The 21425-nt window shown below is 45.3% G+C and overlaps 1 protein-coding gene across 3 annotated transcripts in view; it reads left to right on the forward strand.

Moving 5' to 3' along the window:
• The window catches only part of RABGAP1 (RAB GTPase activating protein 1), an 885283-nt gene that overhangs the window by 256872 nt on the left and 606986 nt on the right, over positions 1 to 21425 (forward strand). For all 3 annotated transcript variants that reach the window (XM_069241548.1, XM_069241547.1, XM_069241549.1), the window contains one exon: positions 19810 to 19984. In XM_069241548.1, the coding sequence (XP_069097649.1) occupies positions 19810 to 19984 (175 nt within the window). The remainder of the gene's footprint in view (positions 1 to 19809; positions 19985 to 21425) is intronic.

The following is a 21425-nucleotide window of genomic DNA, read 5'->3' on the forward strand; positions in this document are numbered from 1 at the left end:
TCTCGGCTGACCTGACCAAGATTGAAGAGATTCTGCAGCAGCTCCACCTGGACCTTGAACCTAAAATAAATTGGGGCAAATCCTGTATCTTCCCCTCTTGCAGGGGTGCCATCCATAGATCGCTGTGTGCATGGTTGCGTGCTTTTGTTGGGCATCAGACTGCTTCTGATGCCTTGGAGTGAAGGTTTACCACTGTGACATGGACAACATTTAAGGCAATCTAGAGGTAGCTGTGCGTTCAGGAAAGCACATATCAAATTCTGGACTACATGGCAGGTTGTGTGGCGATTGCCAAGATGGTCATGATGCCGGACTTCTCTATTATTTATTAACATACTTCTAGTGTTACCTAGATACTTTTTTAGAAGATTGGACCAGCTGTTGGTGAATCTGTTGTGGGGTGTTGGACAGAGAAGTTTTTAAACTTAGGTTACCCACTGATGGAGTGTGTTTGGGAGTCTCAGACTATGAGAAATACTATGTGGCGGCCCAGTTGCAGTAGTGTACTTGTTCGCAAATCACTCCTGGACTGAAACAATGCTGCTTCAGATGGAACTAGCATTTGGGAGGCTCTGTGCGTCTTTATTTCCTGTTTCATGGCCTTCTTAGGTTTTGAAGCTGTCTGTTGCAGTTATTGTGTTGAGATGTAGGCTCCTCCTGCCTCTGCCTCATCCTCCATGTGCACCAACCTTGTCTTTGGTGGGTCTCCCTTTACAACCCGGGTGGCTATCCCGTAAGGCACTGTCTCAATGGTTTGATAGAAACATTACCCAAATGAGGGAGCTCTTTAGTGAGGGCACCCTAATGGCTTTCCTCAAACTCTGTGACCAGTGCAGCATACAGATGTATCACGGCTGTGCTTCACACTCTCTGGAAAGCTGTCACACAAAGGCCTGAACGTCTCCAAACCATGTTCACTTTCGAAATGGAACATAAACTTGTCTGGTGGTTTTCTAGGACTCTACTGCAGCCGACCACCACAGAATTATCCTTGCTTATGGGTAAATGAGAGACTGATATTGTTAGGGCATTTAATGAAAGAGTGGGGGGGAGGGTGCTACAATATCTGCCTTAAGTGTTGTGCACTCTGGCTTTCAGCTGATTCAATTTTACATGCTACATAGAGCATACTTTACCCCAGCAAAGATTGGCAAGATCTTTCCTAGAGCCCTGGCTCATTTCCCCAGATGCCCTACCCAAGTGGCTGGCTTTCTTCATATGCTATGGCTTCCCCTGTGCTCATTCACTACTGGTGATGTGTCACCGGTACTCTCTCCAATACAGTGACCTCTATTCTGCAGAGGTTTGCCTGCCTGCTAGGATTGTTTAGAAGACCTAAATCGGACAAAACACTGGTGCCCTTTATTGATTTAGCTCTTCTACTTGCTCAGCACAATATTATTATGGAATGGAAGAGTGCTGTCCCATCTTCCGTTACCAAGTGGGAATATGCCAGCACAGCAAAAAAGTCCCCTTAAGGGGAGCATTTTTTTTTATAATCAATTTTATTAATTTTGTATGGCAACATAAAACCCAACAGGTCACAACCGCACTTTGTTGACTTGAACATTGCACAAGTCCCATGCAGGTAACAGAGACATATGATCAGGAGCAGCCGTAGTATTTGTCAAAGACCGCGCACACAACAATCGCTACATCTAAGACATGTCAGCAGAACAATCTCCCCAGGTCCCCATCAATTTCCCCTTCACTCTGTCGTATTAAGCAGGGCAGCCTCTCGCCACAAATACTAGTTTTTCCTGTTGGGCGCACCGGTCTACCCCTCGCCTCCATTTCGCAACAGCAGGTGCCACCTCCACCTTCCAACCCACTGCTATGTCTCTTGGCCACTAAGCATGCCACTCCCACCAAGGCCCGGTCTGCTCTACTGGACCCCACCCCCTCCAGGACCCCTAATAAAATGTGCAACGGGGCAACCTCAACCTCTGCCTGTAGGACTCTAGAAATCTGTCACCACTGCTCGTCAATAGGTTGCTATGTGGGGGCAGCTCCACACCATATGGTAGAAGTCTGCGAGGACAATCAGCATGGGTTTGGAGACCTGCTCTATGCAACCTGTCAGGAGTAAGGTAAGCCGAGTGAAGGTAATAGGTCTGCACCACCCGCAGACAGGAGGTCATAGTCCATGTTCTCGGGGCCATCAATGCATCTCTCCAGTCCTCGTCCTCCATCGGACCCAGCCATTGCTCCCACCGCTCTCGGAGCTTGTCAAAAGTCGGTGTTGTTTTAGTGGATAGGGTGCGATATATGCGCGACACTCCCCCTCTACCCAAGCTGCCCATCAGTGTCTTTGCTTCTACAGGACTAAACTCGGGAAGGACCACCCCTGCCTGAATATGCCCGTTTAACGTGTGTCTAAGTTGTAGTTATTTATGGAACTGGGTCCTGGCAAGCGAAAACTTCTGCTGAAGCTACTGGAAGGACCGCATATGGGAGCCCTCCCAGATGTCACCCAACAGTGAAATGCCTATAAGGTCCCATTTATGGAACCCCTCTAGTGCCGAGACCTCCCCTAGCCACGACCCATGCCACAGGGGGGTTTGCTGGGTGATACGGCGCCACCAACCCATCACCCTCTGCGCCGCTCTCCACCCCATCAGTACCACACGTGTCACCTCAGGGACCCTACGCGGCAAGGGGTCACCATACAGCATCCCGAACAGGCCGGGAAAGCCCATCGTCAGAAGTTCTAGTTGGTATGCAGGATCCCACCAGCCACCCATGCCCTCCACCCAGCCCCCCACAACCAGTCGTTAACCAGTAGGTGCATCGCTAGGTAGTAAAGATAGAGGTTGGACATCCCCAGACCGCCTTCGTACACATTACCCTGGCAAGCATGAAACTCCAGCCGGGGGTGGGAATTGTGCCATAAGAATTGCCGCACAGCAGCTTCCATTTCTTTGAACCATCGCTTGGGAATGTTGTAGGGGAAATACTGGCGCAGATAGTGGAATCTGGGAAGTACCATCATTTTATACAGTGCTATCAGTCCCAGGATGTTGAGGACCAGAGACCGCCATCTCTGGAGGTCCTCCTTGACTCTGGCGAGACATTAAGTGACCATGCCAGTTTGGGTAGCAGAGCTATATTCATCCCCAGATACCGGAAGCTGTTGCGTCGGATAGGGATGGCCAATCATAACAATCCCTTGTGGGGCATAGCGCAACTAATAGAGATTTACTGGGGTTAAGTATCAAACCCGAGGCCTCAGCAAACAGCCCCAGCAGCTGCATCACCCTAGGTCCACTGCTGGCTGAATTGGCCAGAAACAAGAGTACATCGTCTGCGTACAAAGCAATGCGGTCTTCTCTCCCGGTGGGCCAAGACCAACCGTCTATCAAGGGACCCTCCTTTATGAGCTTCACAAGCAACTCCATCGCCAGTGCAAATAGGAGCGGGGACAGGGGACACCCCTGACGTGTTCCCTGGCGGATAGGAAACTGACACTGCCCTGTCAACCTGCACCCGTGCCGTTGATTAGAATAGAGGAGTCTCACTAGTCCACGTAATCGAGGGCCAAACCCAGCGCTCAAGAGCACCCGATGAAGGTAGGACCAGTCCACTGTCACACGCCTTTTCAAAATCCAAAAGGAGGAGCACCATGGGAGGGGTTAAAAGGGCCCGGTTAGCCAGTGCCATGTGCAGTCGTCTAATGCAGTGTCTAGTACTTCTAGCTGGCATAAAGCCGCACTGGTCCAGGTGGATCAACGAGGACAACACTCTTTTCATTCTAGTGGCCAGTATCGTAGACAATATCTTAAATTCGGTATTCAGGAGTGAGGTAGGGCGATACACAGAACATTGCTGTGAAGGGGGGCTGGTCTTTGGAATCACCACTCTGGTGGCCTGGTCAAAGCCCGGGGAAAACTACCCATCTGTTCAGCCTCTTCAAACATGAGAGTAGGTGGGGAGCTGGTATATCGCAAAACTTACGGTAAAGCTCCGCTGGGAAACCATTGGGGCCTGGGGTTTTGCCAGCGTCGATATGGCGGTCCCAACTTCCTCAAGCCCAATGGGTTAATCTAGGTCCTGTCTTTCCACCGCTGAGATCTCTGGAAAGGACACCTCCCCCAACAATGGGGTCTCACTCTCCACTTGGGGCCTAGGCCGCTCTTCATAGAGTCTTGTGTAGTAGGTGGCAAAACTTTGCACTGTTTTGTACGGCGTCTGGGAGATGGTTCCCGATACGGCAATGACTTCCGGAAGGATTCTGTTCGCCATAGTTAGAGTTGCAGGCCAATGCAAGAGCTTGCCATTCTTGTCCCCCCACCGAGGCTCGCCACATGTGCTTCGCTGTTTCGAGATTAATGTGTCTAATCTCCTCCCTAACTAAGGCTAGCTGTTTTGTAATGGATGCGTGTGTGGAGACGGTGAGTTGGCTCTCCAGTCGCAAAGCCCTGGCCTCGAGTCCCGACACCTTTTGGTTATGCGCGCACTCCCGCACGCGATAGAGTTGTCTGGCATGTCCCCTGAGGGTGGCCTTGTAAGCAGCCCAGATTGTACCAGGGGACGGTACGGACCCCAGATTATAAGTGAAGTATTCAGTAAATTCGGTAAGCTGGTCTCCCAGGGCCTGAGTTTAGTCATAGGGGGAGCATTTTACCTGGGTTTCCTCCTATCACCAAAAATATATGGCATCAGAATGTGAGCTCGTCCCCTTCTCATAAAAGATCCTGTTATTTGGACCAGTCTGGAAGTCTACATTGCAATTTCAGCCAGTTTCTGAAAAGGCCTAGGCTGGAGTTCACAGAACCATGTGTCTCACAGGTGCCAGCAGTCAGTCAGGCAGTTGTTGACACAGTTATGACTGCTCCAGCCCACCCCCCCTTAGTACACCTTGTCCAAGAAAAATTTGTCTGTAAGAGAAATAAGTTAATGCACAGTCATGGTGATGAAGAGAAGCAAAAGTTTATTTGCTTCAGTCCAGGAGGAGGAGCACGAGAATGAGGAGCAGGAGGAGGAGGAAGTGGAGGAGGAGGAGGAATAGGAGGAGGAGCCCAAAGAGCAGCAGCACTGTGGGGTACATCAAGCTTATCAAGTTGGAAGGGACCTTTTATGGGTTTCAACACTCATGGGTTTGCATTACAAGCACTATTTCATCATCTACGAGCACCTGCAAGGCCTATAATTGACAGAAAAATTATTACATTTTAAAGAAAAACAAGCTTATCAATAGGACAGTGACATCTCAATTTCAAGGCCCCTGTTTGGGGCAAATTTGTATTTCATATGTAACAACCTAGCCTCCCTAACGGGTCACATTATGGTTACATGTTGTAAAAAGCTATAATTTTGGCACATGTCACTTTTATCTAAACTAAAAAATACCATTCTCACAAGTGAGTGCTCTGGAAGATGTTCATTGCAAATTAGCCATTTATTTTCTAGGGTTTCTCAGGGTTCAGGGTTACAAAGCATACACAGAGTTGAGATAAGACGGCCTTGTGTGCCTACACCCTTGCACCTGCATTTTAAAATTAATCCAGGAAGACTAAAGCTTTTTATCTTAAGTGGCCATTTTCACAGGAATTTGAGTAGGTCTTCAAACTATTCTAAAAGCACAATTCAAAATGAAGAATCTGTTTCTAATGATTGAACAGTAGTTCAACTCTAAGTGTACATATTTTTTTTTTCTTCTTTCACAACCTTTACCTTCGGGTCTCCTGCATCAGTGTCGCCAACTACTCAGGCAGAGTTGAAAGCTATGCAGCAACTCTCAACAAAAGGGTATCCCCTGCCTTTACTGAACACTTTCCTTTCCTAACTAAATACCCTATCTGATATTTTCAAGGAAAAACAAGCCATTTTATTATATTAGACCCTCACCCACTCTAGTGCTGGCATGCTTCTTCATCTCGTCCTGGTCCCTAAAAACCAGGGTGGGCTCGACTGTACTCCACAGTACACTTTGAATATAGAATAGATCAAAATACCTCAGACCTACCACGGTTTCCCTTTATTAGCAGTTGTTTGGGTTACAAATATCTTAGTCAGGGAGTCATTATTGTTCTATGACTCCCAATTCATTGTCAGCATGTTTTAGCGCCTATGCTCAGGCCTCTTGGGTCCACGGTTTTCAGTAGGACATCAATAATGCTCTGCTTTGGCAACGCAATCACTTAATTAGAGAAAAGCATGCAATGCTAACTAGCATGCAAGGTGAGTGTTTTACTCACCTGTTTGTAGCAACTTGATTCCTAAGAGAAAGGAAATAATTCATATTCAGTTATTAGGGTAGTCATCTGGAAAGTAAAACATCAATTGTTTCTTACTTCATGAAGCAATTTATATCTCACATTTGATCACACTGTGCCAAAACATTATCTTGAAATAAAAAAATAAAAAACATGCTGTATACCAAACTGTGCTAAATGCATGTCACTTGTTGAGTATTTGTGGTGTGTCACCTAATTTGTGTTCGCTATGTCATGCCTGAAAACAACTTAAAACACCATGCATTAGTAGTGAAACTGGCACCAGAGCTAGTCTTTAAGTTGGCAGCATGGGCAGAGAGAATTTGTTCCCCTTGCTGATGGTAGAGAATTAAATGAGGCCCTTCTGTGTTCACTGGTCAGTACCTGGGTGAACCGCTACTAGCCCCTGAACAGACATTCACGGACCTCCCCCAGCCCACCTAAATCACTGATAGCTTAGCTGCCTCGTGCAGATGATGGTTTCAGATGTCAGCAGGGGTCAGAGGGGGAAGGGAAGGGAAGGCAAGGAAGGGTCCCAAAGGCATGTTAAAAAAATTCACCCGAAGTTTGATAATGAAGGGGGAAAAAAACACTTTCAACTGGCAAATCATACAGAAATGAACAGCCATGAACAAGGCTGGAGCAAGATGAGAAGGGCACTGCTGTTAGCATAACCTTAATGCACACAACTCCGTGCGCCCCTAACAATATTGGCGGCCTGGTCCCAGCTCGCCCATGTTAAAGGCCAGCCCTGACTGGCACCTTCTCTTTGAGGTACATCCACAACCACTCACAGCATAGTGGACTTTTCCTACTTGGGGATCTTATCTCACCACTTGGGGGAGAGTGAGTGGCTTGTTTCTGTAGTCACACACTATTGACAAATTGCCATCAGTGAAGACATAACCATGTTGAAGAGGCTCATAATGGTGGTGGGTACATAAAAAGTAAAGTCATAATTACCACTAAGTGTCGTTCATAACATAACCAATAAAGCAATGGGTTCCCGTAAGGCCATGTGCCGTACTTACTTTGTCAAGTGTAAAGTGCCGTTTTGTTACCTATTTGACATGCTTGTACTTTAAAAGCCCTTTAGGCATCCGATGGACACCGGTGCTTTGGCCGCATGATGGCATCGGACACTTGTGCATGGATTTATGGGAAGTTGAGTCCTCTCCGCATGCAGCTCTTTGCAGAGCCAACTTTTGTGCATGTGAAGACGGATATTAGGAATTAAATAATGAAAGCCCAGTGTTGGTCAAGGATTTGGAATTTTACTAAAGTAAACCCATCAGTATGAGTTATTGGAACCAAAATCATAATTGCTCGTGTTCCTTGATACAGAATGCATTGGAAAGGGGTTTTCGGGAAATGTAGTCTCATGCTAATACACATTTATTTAAAAAGCTGTCTATTTTGGGCAGTTTTGATCACCGCACTAACAATGTTTTGTTAGTGTTTTGATCACTTACAATGTTTTTATGAAATGACATCCCTGCATCTGTTGTATGTGGGCCCAGTGTGGGTTAAGGATTTGGAATTCTATCAAAGTAAGCCCATTGGTAGGAGTTGTTGTTGGAATCAACATCATAATGGCTTGTGTTCCTTGATACAAGTTGAATCGGAAAAGGTTTTTGGGAAATGCATTCTTGCGCTAAAACACGTTTGTTTAAACAGCACTCTGTATTGAGCAATTTTGATCAAAGCACTTAAAGTATTTTTATGAAATGAAGTCCCTGAATCTGCTATCCGTTTCTGAACCTTGTGAGGTTCCTAGCTCTGTACTTAAATGAAGTTTAGTGCCAAAGTATGGGCAATCCTCATTCATGTCAAATTATTCAAGGATGGTGCCAAAAAAACTGAACATAGACTCCAGGAGTGGGCAGGGAATGTCTACTATGTTAAACTCTGTATGGGAATAGTTGGACTCGAACTGCACTCTCATGTTGCTTCGAATGTCAAAAAGCTCATTCATGAGTATGAGGAGTTCAACTTATTCCACAGGATTTCCTCATTGAGGCTCGTCTTGTGGGTCTCTAATTTGTAAACCCAACATTGTTCTTCCTCCAATAGTGTTCTAGTCATTGTCTTCCCTATGTTGTACACCAAATCATACCCTTAAAAAATTGACTGTGACAGACGATAAAATTGTACAAGCACCTACTGCCAGCAAAACAGCTAGTTACAGAACTTCACTGCTTAAGCTGTTCCTTCTGAGACCTAATGTAATTAAATAGCTGTTTTTTTTGGTGACAAAAATGACATTTTTAAAGTGGGGGCGTGAAGGTGACTAGTGAATGTGAAGCCTCTAAATCTTTAAATCCAATTAAGAATGTGAGCCTTCCCATCATACGAGTTCACTCCCTCTACAGCAAAGTTCTAGCATCACTGTCCCCTCTTAAAACCACCTACATGGGCCTAGTATCAGCATGGACACTTAAAACATTTTCCAAAATGTTTGCATCTTTACTTGTTATTTTAAAGTAAGTCAGAGTACCACAACATTATGATCAGGCCATTGGTACCAACTTATATCCATTTTGACCCATTGTTCATGATAAATTGTAGATTCATTGGCACTTTCTAAGTACTTGTTTTATGTTATCTACATTTGCATGGAGCATAGTATGCTACTGGTATAGTCTATAGTTCTCAACGGTTTGGTGACTTTCCACATGGCAATTTAGCATGAAATAATGCTGTTTAATTCAGATTGTGTTTTCTGGTGTAGTCTTCGTTTGGTGGCTGTCTTAGTCATTGAAGTTGTAGATGTATGATTTTGGTTTTTAAGTGCTTAGAAGCTGCATAAGCAGTTAGCAGTGTCTGCCAGCCTAAGCCATCGGACACGCCTAATGTTCCGCAGATGTATTGTGTGCTCATGTAGGTAGCATTTCCTGTTGGTGGTTGTTGTAGGGCACATCTGAGCGTTGTTGAATGTATGTTGAGAGTTCTTTTGACTTACTTCATGATCGGAAATGCTGTTGTGAGCTTGGTAATATGCAAGCATTTTGCATGTACAGGCTTGGTTGGATGTTTGTAAAGTATTCTTTTGGATGCCTGTGTGCTTTGGTTTAGTAGTTAGTGCTGATTACCTATAAAATGTAACAATCGATCCCACCCCTCTGTAAGGTACATGCTGTACTGCACTATTCTTTCATGAGCTACATACTAGCAGAGCATGGGCTCATTTTTAAATGTGTGTTGTTGGAAAATAGCCCTCTCTAAAGGGTCACCTCAGACTTTTTGCCTTCCTCCTCCCCTTTTTCTTACCACGCTTTTGTTGGCTTTAGAACTCTGACTTTAACACTGCTAACCACGCAAGAAGTGCTCGTGCTTGTTCCTTAAAACATGGTAACATTGGTGTATATACAATTGACATATTTAATTTACTTGTAAGTCCCTTGTAAAGTAGTATACCATGTACCCAGGGCCTTGAAATTAAATGCTACTAGTGGGCCTGCAGCACTGGTTGTGCCACCCAAACAAGTAGCCTTTCAAACCTGTCTCAGTCATTGCAGGGGTTGTGTGTGCAGTTTAACTCTGCTTCGACTTGGCATTTGAAACTTCTTGCCACACCTTAATCTCCCCTTTAATTACACGTCACCCTTAAGGGAGGCCCTAGGTACCCCTAAGGGCAGGGTGCTGTGTAAGTAAGAGGCAGGACATGTACTTTTAAGTTTTACGTTTCCTGGTAGTGACGGACATCTAATTCTGTTTTTCACCACTTAGGCTTACTCCTCTACCAGGCTAGCATTGAGATTTCCTTAATACACTTTTGAGCCAGATTTCCTGATCAGAAAGGAATAGCTGCATCATTCTTCATATCTTTGCAATAGTAATGATAAATCCTCTTTAATGGGAAAGTTGAGATTAATATTACTATTGTTGAAATGCCACTTTTAGAAAGTAGGTGTTTCTCTGCTTGCAGCCTGCCTCTAATAGGTGACAGCTAGGCCTGGCCGGAGTTCAGACTGCTGCTGTGCGAAACTCTGCGAAGTGACCAAAAAACTCCGGCGCTTCACTGATCTCCACATAACCCGGAGGAGTGTGTTAGGTTATGCCGTTCATGCTGATTTTGTAGCGAAGGATGTTTGTCCTGTACTGTAAAATCAGTGCAGATGGCACCACGTGCAGCACAAGAGGGCACTGCTTCTTTTCTGCCACTCAAGTAGATTTTTCCACTCGAGCTGCAGGTTCCTAAACACAAACAGAAGGTTTCTCAACGCGAGTGGTAGCAACCATCCGCTACCGCCTGTGTTGCGAAATCTTGCTGGGAGGTGGTCTGGAGTAAGATTCTTTCGCTCGCACTCGCAAACTTAACGTTGAGTGGGAAATACTTTGAAAACTACTCAAGCGGAGCGGAGTTCACCGGCCACCCCTAGTGACCGCTACACTTTGTGCATTCCTTCTAGACCGCCACAAAGGAAGGGTGGGTGTGACAGAGAACTTGTCTTCATTCATCTGCATTCTGATACCTCTTCCTGGGAAGGAAGAGAATGGGGCAGCTAAGACATCTGAATAGGGTGTGCCAGTCCACACCCAGAGGGCTGATTACCCCCTACTGTTAGTCTGGATCCAGGGCTTGAAAGAAAGGACCTCTGTACACTTCAAAGACTCTTTTTCGAAGTATCCCCACTTCATAGGCATCTTTAGGTATACGTACTGGGCCTCTGACCCTACCAAGAGTACACTACTAGTCCGTTGGAGAACTCTGCCAGGAATAAGGACTGCTATACTACAAGGAGTGCCACTCTTCTGGACTGCTTTCCAGTAAGTAGTGCTCTCTGCTTTGATGTGTTACCCTGCAGCCGGCTGATCTCTGCCCTTCTGAGGAAGGACTGGATCCCTCATCTGAACCCAGAGTGACTCACAGGGCTTGTTGGCTTGACCCTGTTCTTCTGCAGTCTCTGGCACATCAAAGACTACCTGCTGCCAGCACCTGTACTCTGTCTGCTGTGAGTCCTGCTCTGCAGGTGGCACCTGTCCAGTCCTGGACTCTTGGTAGTGAGTTTCTGTGCTGCAGTTCAAGAAAACCAACGCTTCAATGAGATTGTGCCAATCAGAACCAGCGCATTTCCACTCGACGTTGGTGCATCACCGCTGTTGCACGAGCCATGGACTCTGCATTGCTGACTGTGTGACATATCGTCCCCGGATTCAAATGCATCTTCAACCTTGCGCAGCTCTGTGTCAACACATCACTCTAACCCAGTGGTTGGACAGCAACGCATCACCACAACGCCCAGCACTACTTGATATTAGACACATACTCAATGCTGCGCATCTCTGAACCGATGCATCTCTAACATCTCCTTGATCAACAGCGACTTTTCTCCTTCTCTGCTCTAAGCATTGAGTCCTCAACGTCAACAGTTCTTCCATCCAAGGTACTTTCTAAGTGGACCCTCTGAGTTCTGTAGCCAGCCTACCCTCCAAACAGTTAGCCTGAACTTTGGATTTACCCTAGTATACTGTGACCTCAAGTAATCGTTTAGCACTATTGAATTCTAAGTACTATTTATGGTTTATTCTTTAAAAAGTGTGTATCTAGCTTACCCGGACTAAAGTGTTGGTTCCTGCTTGTACAGGGTGCATACTCTGACACCCAGAATCTCCAGTTCTAACACATTTGATAGGTCTCATGTTTCCATTTGGCTATTGAACAGTCCTGTGGAAGGAGCAGCAAGGCAGTACTGGATGTTCCGGTTGATTAGCTGTAATGTCCTTCATTAAACTCTTGAGTGTTAGGGGTGGGTGGGACTGCTCATTTTCTAAAAGGCTGTTTGCCTCTTTCTCTACTAAATTTAGTTCTTCAAAGGAGAATTTTATACTGAAGAACTATATCTGAAAACCTCAAACCCTTTGCAGTACCAAGTGACTTGGGTCAGAAGCTCCCAACTGCTCAGGAATACTTTTTTTGTGGAATCCTGATGGGTATGCGTTGACACTTCTCACATTAACTCTGTCAAACCTTCCTGATTATTCTCATGCTTGGGTAGGAAAATAATTGCTAAACTGCTTTTGATCACTTTGTGCATAAACCCCTGATCTCATGGAGATTCTGCTGGAGGTAATGGGTGGCTTGCATTGCCTATGTTGGTCCTTGTCTAACAGATTCTTGTTGAGCACCTTATGAGAGATATTGCCCTTATCTAGAGTAGTGCAAGTATTCACATCACTCCTCACTTCTTTTATGAATGTTTACTGAAATATACGTAAACATGTTGTTGTCATTGTGGTATTGCACTTCCAGTTATTTCTATGTCATCTCATTTGATTGTTTTTTAGTGATTCATATTGCGTTTGGCACATCTTGTGTTTTGTGTTCACAGATCACCAGTAGTCCTTGTACTAATGTGCACAGAACCGTAGTGAGTAAAACAATTTTTTGCCCCTTATTAAGGTAGAATTTGACCACATCGTCTACATTTACGTGATACACTGGAGATTAATGCTTAGTCCTGATGAAGTGCCATTAGATCCTGGGTACTCTCAAACATTTTCCCAGGGGACAAAAAGTGTGTTCTGTGATGTGACCGAGGGCCGCATCAATGCCAGCGGAATGGCTGTTGGGCGAGGGAGTTGGGAGGACTGGCATTAAGTATTGGTAGGTGAAGCGAAGGGTATACATCTAGTGGCTGAACTGAGCAATATGAAACTAGAAAACCTGGGATTAATCTTAGCTTCCCCACTTTTCCAAATTGTGTGATCCTAGGCAATTGCTTAATTTTAGGTTCAGGGTCTGCATCCTACAAATCTGCTTCTGTGTATGATTTAATAAACAATAATGTTGTTCATCTATGATAGGAACCCAGGCCACTCAAAAAGTGCACATAACATCTGACTTGCTTGTTTAATTCACTACTGGCGTATTTGTCAGGGTAGAAGTGAAAATTAATGTTTCTAAATTCTTGTTTGAAAACTATCACATTTAAATTAATATTTCTCATTACACTGATACAATAAATTATACTTAGGTGAATTGGTCTGCGTGTTAACTTAATACATTTTTTGAATGTTGAAGTGAGTGTTATATTTGTACACTTTTGCTGCAAGATGTCTTTAAAAATGAACTTGCTTCTAAAGTGAAGCTGAGGACTCCCTGGTTACTTTCTTTCCTTAACACCAGTTAACCTTCAAATAAACCATTGCCTCTTCATTTACGATCGAGTGAAGAGCAACCCTGTACTCCTGTTGTCCAGGGGGCCGCATGCAAAGGTCAAGTGGGCTGCATGCAGCCCCCGGGCCGTACTTTGAGGATCCATGCATTAGATCTTTTTTGACAATTTGAAGGACCAAAACATGTTGACTTAATTCTAGAGGCAGAAGTTACTATACTTTTTCCTGCGATTACAGAAAGTGTGGAACCATCATTTTCCTTTCATTTTCCTTTTGTGTTTTTAATCTTGACTGGGACCTCCATTTTCATTAAAACAATTGTTTGCATTGAGGAGGTACCCGAGCCAATTTAATTTTATTTCATTCTCTCCAGTTGCTTCTTAGCAAACCAAGACTGTTGTTGGTGCTGAAATACACAAATAGAACTTTGTTTTGGCTTGTTGGTCCTTTGTAGGACCCCGTCGGACATTGCAGTGCCAGTCTGATGTGGAGCAGAGCCTGATGATGATTCATGAGGGCTACTGCTTCTGCATGAACTTGTGCCAGTGGGATAGCGACTTTGCCTTTTTTCCCCCCCATTAGGGCACACAAGTTGCATAGGCAGTGTGCATGTGCTGAGTGAGGGGTCCCCAGGGTGGCATAATACATGCTGCAGCCCTTAGGGACTATCCCTGGCCACAGGGCCCTTGGTACCATGGGTGCCTTTTACAAGGGACTTATCTGTGTGCCAGGGGTGTGTCAATTGTAGAAACAAAGGTGCAGATTTTGTGAAAGAACCCTGGTGCTGGGACCTGTTTAGCAGGATCCCAGCACACTTGCAATCAAAGTTGGCATCAACATCAGGCAAAAGGTCGGGGGTAAACATGCCAATAGTGGCACTTTCCTACAAGATGCAAAACTAAAAAACAGACATGTTAGCATGTGTAAAATCCTCCCTTTTCCTATTAATAAAGGGGTCCGGGGGGGCGCCAATCAAACAACCCCAGATAGAAAAAGGCTACAGTCTTTGGAAGGGCAGTAGGACCTAAAGTAAACTTAGTTGGTTTGATGTGGCAAGATCCAATTACCATCACATAAGATTTCTTTTGGTTGATGGATATATCCAGGGCTTCTATAAACCTAACAAAAGAATTCATCAGGGACTGGAGACCTCTAGCGGTTCTAGCCATAAGAACCACTTCATCCGTGTAAAGTAAAACTGGGAGGCAGTGAGGCCCCATGTTTGGACAGTGCTTTCACATCCACCAAAACTGGCTCGAAGTTGTTAATATATAGGTTGAATAAAAATGGGGCCAGGATGGAACCCTGACGCCCACCTCTGATACTAAAACTATGTGAAAAGTTAAGGTTTTTGGAGAAGCAGACACAGCCTTGGTATCCCTTTGAAGATCACGTAAAAACAGAACAATGTCCATTCCCAATTTCAAGATGGTCTTCCACAACTTAGATCTATTAACTTGATCAAACGTGGATGAGAGATCAATGAAACCTAAATAGTTGGCACCCGGGTTGGCAACTTTGTATTTCAAATACAAATTCAAATATTGATCGACAGTGGCTCTCTTTGCACAAAACCATATTGAACTTCTGACCACACATTACTGACCTCAGCCCACACTGAAAGCCTCTCCAAAAGGATTCGGACAACTACTTTGAACACTGAATCAAGAAGGGAGATAGGCCTGTAACATAACGGACTATCTTTATCCGCCTTCTTGAAAATTGGTACAATGGTGTACACAGCCCATGACTGTGGCGGGCCTACCAACATGCTGCATAAATGAGAGCTGTCAAAATAGGGACCCATACACACATCATTAACATAAACATCAGGCAGAATTCTGTCTGGACTCTGGGTCTTGTTGGTTGATAGGCCCAAAATACCCTTCCTCACTTCCTCTCTGGAGAAAATTAACATAGAAGCACCTGGCAGCTCTTGCACCTTCCCCTGTGCTTCCAGGTTAGCCAAACTGTAGATGTACTCGAAATGAACCACCCAAGTGTCTTCCGTGATTCCTGCCTTTACAGAGGCAGACAGCTCTGGGACAAATAGAGGTCCATTAATGATCCCCCCCAAATTTTGCACTACAGTTCAAGGTACTAACCCCAGATAAATCCACCCAGGCCTCCTCCCTTAGGTCATATTAACATCTAGCCAATTCCCTATTTTACAGGCTATGATACTGCTTAAACAGGGCTTAGTCCCTAGGCTTATTGCATTAGGCACATTTCAGGTCATTACATGCCCTTGAACAGCCGTAGTCAAACCATCTGGGGAACCGTTTGCCCTTATTAGACATAGGCACAACCATGAGAATAGACACAGCTTTACTGAACTCAGTGAAGGACTTCACAATGTCACTAGGGATACTAGTGGAAGATATACAGATGTCAAACGTCTTGGCACAACTGGAATATAATTATGTATAAAAGTCCTCTGAAATAACCTGGGGCCACTTTAGCCTCCTCCCTTGACTAGTGCCGCTAACAGCCCTGGCAACACATACCCTAGGGCGCAGAGGAGACCAGCAAAAAGGCACAAACTGGGCTATGATCACTGAAAGAGGACACAGATCCAAGACTCGAGGATACAAGGCAAAAGTGATAGATACAAAAATAAAAGCCAGCCAATTGACATCAACAAATGTCCCCACAATGCCAGCAAAGTTCCAGCTAATAAACTTAGTCTTTCCTAGAAATACCAGCCAGCTGGCTCATTTTTTGCTGCCAGGTGAAGTTACTTTCTACCCTAGCCCCTATCATTGCTATATTGGCCCCCTTGGTAATTATTACAAGATCCTTTTCTGCACTAGCTGTTTTAATATGGGCAACGTCCCTTTGGAGTCAATCACAAGTTTCCAGGAAAGACAAGGAAGTAAACCTGATAGAAAGAGACAAATCAAATTGTGCCAAAAGGTGCCCTTCCCTAGCCTGTGTCTGCCTTCTTGGTAATAGCCAGTGGTCTACCACAGGGGCACTAGTCAGGGGCCTATTTAAAAAAAATTAAAAAAAGAAATCGGGAGAGTCACAATTGATTAACTCAAGCCATTGAATGACCCACCCCTAAAACAATCCAGACTCATCCCAGCCACTTGTGGACTGTTAAAATGTATCACCACAGTCACCTTTCAAACCTTTCTCCCCATGCCCAAGCTAACTCACTCGCCAAACTATATTAATATGGGCCCCGGCACAGGCCCCGTTAAAGTGTTCTTACTCAGCCAGTGCACCACCGTCCTCAGTTGATGATAAAATGACTCCACAGAACCCTTCAAAGGAGGGTGGGGTTAGGGGGAGAGGGGAGGAGGGGACGTCATTGCCCAAAATTACATCATAAGGTGTTGCTTCCTAGGGTAAGTTAAGGTGCATAGGTCTGGACAAAGATCTCGTAGGCTGACTTCTAAGGGCCTCTCCACCACTCCTGCTACACCTGTTTGTAAAATCCAGGCCACGGCCTTGTAAACGGGTAAGGACCTCGCTGTCCACAATACCTCCTGCAGGTCCTAGGGAAAGGGAATTTGACTCTTCAACAACCATGGGCCTGTCTGACCTCACCACACTCGTTATCCTGTGTTCCTCCATGCTGTTTGCCATAGTCTGCCTAGGACTCAGAGGGACATGATTAGGTAAACCAACGGTAACTGAGTTGGATACAGGTGCATCCATATGCTGCGAATAACAAATAGGGGAAGTAACTTTGGAGAGTGCTGACTCTGTAGCTGTCAAAAGCTGTAAAATAGGTTCTAGCTTCACCTCCAGGGCTGTATCTATGATGGAGCGAACAGAGTAAATCAAAGAATCCAGATTAGCTTCCACCCCCTGCCTAATTGCCCTTGCAGTATGGCCCGAATTGGCCCTGGTGCGCTTGGTTCCCATTAGGCTCTAATCTCTTCCTCTTTCCAGTGATTCGGAGGCCCATCTTTGGAGCATCAGTCACCCATGCAGTCATGTTACTGCCAGAGGGACCAGGGCTGAAAGGAGAAGGGGGGGGGGGGGGGGTTGTTGGGCTGAGCCATGGTAGATGCTAACGCAGGGAAAGGGGCTTTAAGCTTCCACTTGAAGCAGACAACGCCAAAAACGTTCCCAGGTCTGAATTTACAGGTGCAGGAGCAATGAGGGCTGACCACTCCACAGGCAAGTCCAAAGACTGGGAATGAGAGCCTTGTGCGGCTAAATCAATTTCCTTGTCAAGGATGCCTGTTGCCATATTCAAAAAAAGCATCAATAGTTGTCGCCGATTTGGATTGTACCTTGCGCTTCCCCATAGTGAACCACATTCAGGGAGTCCAAGATACAGCAGCGGTAGCACAGGAGAACACCAAATAAGGTTTCTGTCAGCTCCTGAATAATACTGCAGTCAGATCAAAAAGACAAGATGTAGTCCTCCACATAGAATCTGGCAGGCAAGATCACCATCAAATTTGAGAAAAAACTGTGGACCCTCCAAAGCGATAACATCCACCACAGGGACACCAGCAGATCATGACACCAAGAGGAGTGTCCTATCCCAGCCTCATCCTGGCAGATACTGGCCCAGTTTTTGCCCGGGCACATTCTGTGATGTTGGGAAATTCCAGCGCTTTAATGTGCTATGGCCCATTGTAGGAGGCTGGCCTGGTTTGTAGTGGGTACCTACACCTTATACCAGGTCCAGTTATTCCCTTATCACTGAAATGTAGAGTTCTAGCAGCTTAGGCTGATAGTTGGCTATAGAAGAGCAGCTTAGGCTGAACTAGGAGAGATGCAAAGCTCCTGCAAACCCACTTATAGTCGCACAGTACTTACACAAGTAAAGACAATACTCAATGTTACAAAATGTAAGTTATTTACTTGGGTGACACAAGGCCAAAAATATCTTTGAGACAATACTCCTTCTGGAAGTAAGTATTATACACAATATATACATTAGACACCAAAATAAGTTGTGATTAGGCATAGGATAGTGCAAACAATAGGAAATGCTATAGAATGCAATGGGAGAAAATAGGTCTAGGGGCAACACAAACCATATTCTAAGAAAGTGGAATGCAGATCATGATATCCCCAGAGAGCTGGTTTGGCAGTACTGGGGGTCCAGAGTGGAGCCGCCATGATGCATGGAATTGGCTCCCAATACTATATTTGGAATGTGTGGACAATTCCATGATCCTAGACACCTTACATGGCCATATTCAGAGTTACCATTGTGAAGCTACATTTAGGTATTGACCTATATGTAGTGCATGCGTGTAATGGCGTCCCGCCCTCACAAAGTCCCAGGAAATGGCCCTGAACTATGTGGGGGCACCTTTGCTAGTGCAAGGGTACCCTAACACTTAGTAACTTTGCACCTAACCTTCAGCAAGTGAAGGTTAAACATATAGGTGACTTATAAGTTACTTAAGTGCAGTGAAAATAGCTGTGAAATAATGTGTGCACTATTTCACGCAGGCTGCAGTGGCAATCCTGTGAAAGGGTTTGTCTGAGCTCCCTATGGATGGCAAAAGAAATGCTGCAGCCCATAAGGAACTCCTGGAGCTCCAATGCCCTGGGTACCTAGGCACCATATACTAGGGGCTTATAAGGGGGGTCCAGTGTGCCAATTGAAATTGGTAAATTAAGTCACTAGCCTATAGTGACAAATTTAAAAGCAGAGAAAACATAAGCACTGAGGTACTGATTAGCAGAGCCTCAGTGACACAGTTAAGCACTATACAGACACACATTAGGCCATAAACTATGTGCACTGGGGTCCTGACCAGCAGGATCCCAGTGAGACAGGCAGACACATACTGACATACAGGTAATAATGGGGGTAACATGCCAAGAAAGATGGCACTTTCATACACCCCTCTTTCCCCCAGGAACAGCAGGGAGAGCTGGAGGACCAAGTCCCTCTCCAGCTAGGGCCACGGCGAAAGTAACAGGTGAAAGGGGTTCAGGCTCTGGGTAGTTTGACCTTGCTGTGGAAAGTCCTTTGCTTTAATGCACTATGGCCCCTCCTTCTGAGAGGTACAGCTGGAAGAGCAGAAAGAGTTGGGCGACAACGTAACACCCCAGCTAGGGCAACGGAGAAAGGGCTGCAGGCCCTGGTCAGCGCTAAAGTTATTCTAAATTGTCCTTATCAGTCTGTGGAAAACTGTCTTTCCCCTTCCCCAGGTAGGTCGTATTTTAAACATTGACAAAACCACACTCATCAGCCTTTCACAAAAAGAATGTTTATTTATTATCCATAATATAGACTTTCCTGTATTGCTCTGACCTAAATGGTGGTAATGCTCAGAAGTTGAAATACCAAATCATGTTTTTATTGTATCATGAATGTCCGTTCAACTTTTTCCATTTTTCAGCTGTTTCATTGCATGGCAATATCGATGTTTTCTTTATTTTAAAGGACAGTGTGGCTCTTGAATGTATATTTGTGGAGGGCAGTTTGTTTTAACTGTTGTGCAGTCAATGCAGAAATGAAACCTACATTTCATACTTGTTTTTTCAGCTGGACAATAAAGAAAGAAAAAGCAATACTGACACTTTGTATGAAGTTGTATGTTTAGAAAGTGAATCAGAGAGAGAAAGAAGAAAAACAACAGCAAGCCCATCAATTAGGCTTCCACATTCGGGATCACAGGGATCAATTATTCCATCGCCCCCAGACGATGATGAAGAAGAAGGTCAGAAATGTACATTTATCATGCTCTTTGTTCTGCCTAAGTAGGTGGGTGTGTGAATAGAAAAAGATCTCATCTGCCGTTTTATTCTCTGGCTATTAAGTTACAAATATCTGCTTCTTGGGGAATAAATAAGTCTGTTTGAATTTTTTTGCCTGAACAAACTAGCTACCACAGTATACACCATTTGCAAAATAAAATGTGACTGTTTACCAAGTGCAGCACGATGTAAGCCGAATGGTGAGTAAGGCTCAGTCATCAGGTGGGCGGCAGGAAGGCCTTCATCACATAATTTCCTAGTTAACCTCTTCTTCTGATGGATACATCCACTTTTTGGATTCCCCACCATTTGGATTCCCCCATTGCGCCAGCATTCAACGGAAATCTTTTCTTTCTAGCTCTCCACCTCAACGTGAACATCACAGTGGAACGGCTCCTCTAGTCCGTCAGACGTCATCTGAGCCATAAGTAGTCCTCACCCCCATGCTGACTTGGGTTCCCTTTTTTCCGCGGCTTCTATGCTTACGGTTTTCCAACCTGTCCAGGTGTTACACTGTGTCGAGGGAGCTTCTTTGTACGAATATTCTTCATGCAACAAATTCTCTGCTGAAGAAGTCAGACTTTAAGCCTGGTAGGGAATTTGGAGGTTATATGTTTGTGACTGACCTGCACGAGAGCTATCATGGGTGCCCAAGTTCTGACCAAGACGTCGGGGGTCCTCTTCATGCCAGAGGATGAACCTGAAGGCACTTAAAGAAACCGAAGCAAAGCTGTTCCTGGTGAAGATGGGAAAGGAAAAGTGGGGCCGTCGAACATCCAGGCCTCCAGAGCAGCCTTCATTCCATAAGTCTTCTTGTTCACATAATAAGCGGCGTGGCCACAGTTCTCTGTGTCGCTCGTCTCGATGTCAGCCCAAGGTCTTTGTCACGAGCATCCAAATCACAGCGCTGTTTGACCTGGGAGGTGAGCCCTACCCTTTCACCTCCACAACCGAAGTCAACAGATGTCACCAGCACTGTCTTTGGTCGAGATTTTGGAGTCACCTGCAAGTCCTGTGGTGCAGTTCTCTCCTGTTATTTCTCCTGAACAGGAGATTGAGGAGTGGGAGTCATGTGGGGTCCAGCCTCAAACACAATATGCGGCCTTTCAGACTCCTGGTGCAGATCCTTCTGCTTTTTTTTAATGCTATGTTCAGCATTTTTAACAGGACCATGACCCCTGCTGGAGCGTCTGTGGGTCCCACGGGTCCATTAACCCTGCAGTCTAGGCATCCCGGCACCATATGCACAGGCTCCATTTATGCCCTTTTTGCTCACCGCTCCATCTCTTTTGGGGATGACGGCGCTGATACTCATGCCGGATAATACTAGTTCGGTGTTGATTCATTCAATGCCTACCCAGGGAAAGGTCCCAGGTCTGGCATCCCCGGCGTCAGAGGAGTCAC

Source organism: Pleurodeles waltl, chromosome 6 (genome assembly GCF_031143425.1).
Source record: "Pleurodeles waltl isolate 20211129_DDA chromosome 6, aPleWal1.hap1.20221129, whole genome shotgun sequence".
NCBI classification, from domain to species: Eukaryota; Metazoa; Chordata; class Amphibia; order Caudata; family Salamandridae; genus Pleurodeles; species Pleurodeles waltl.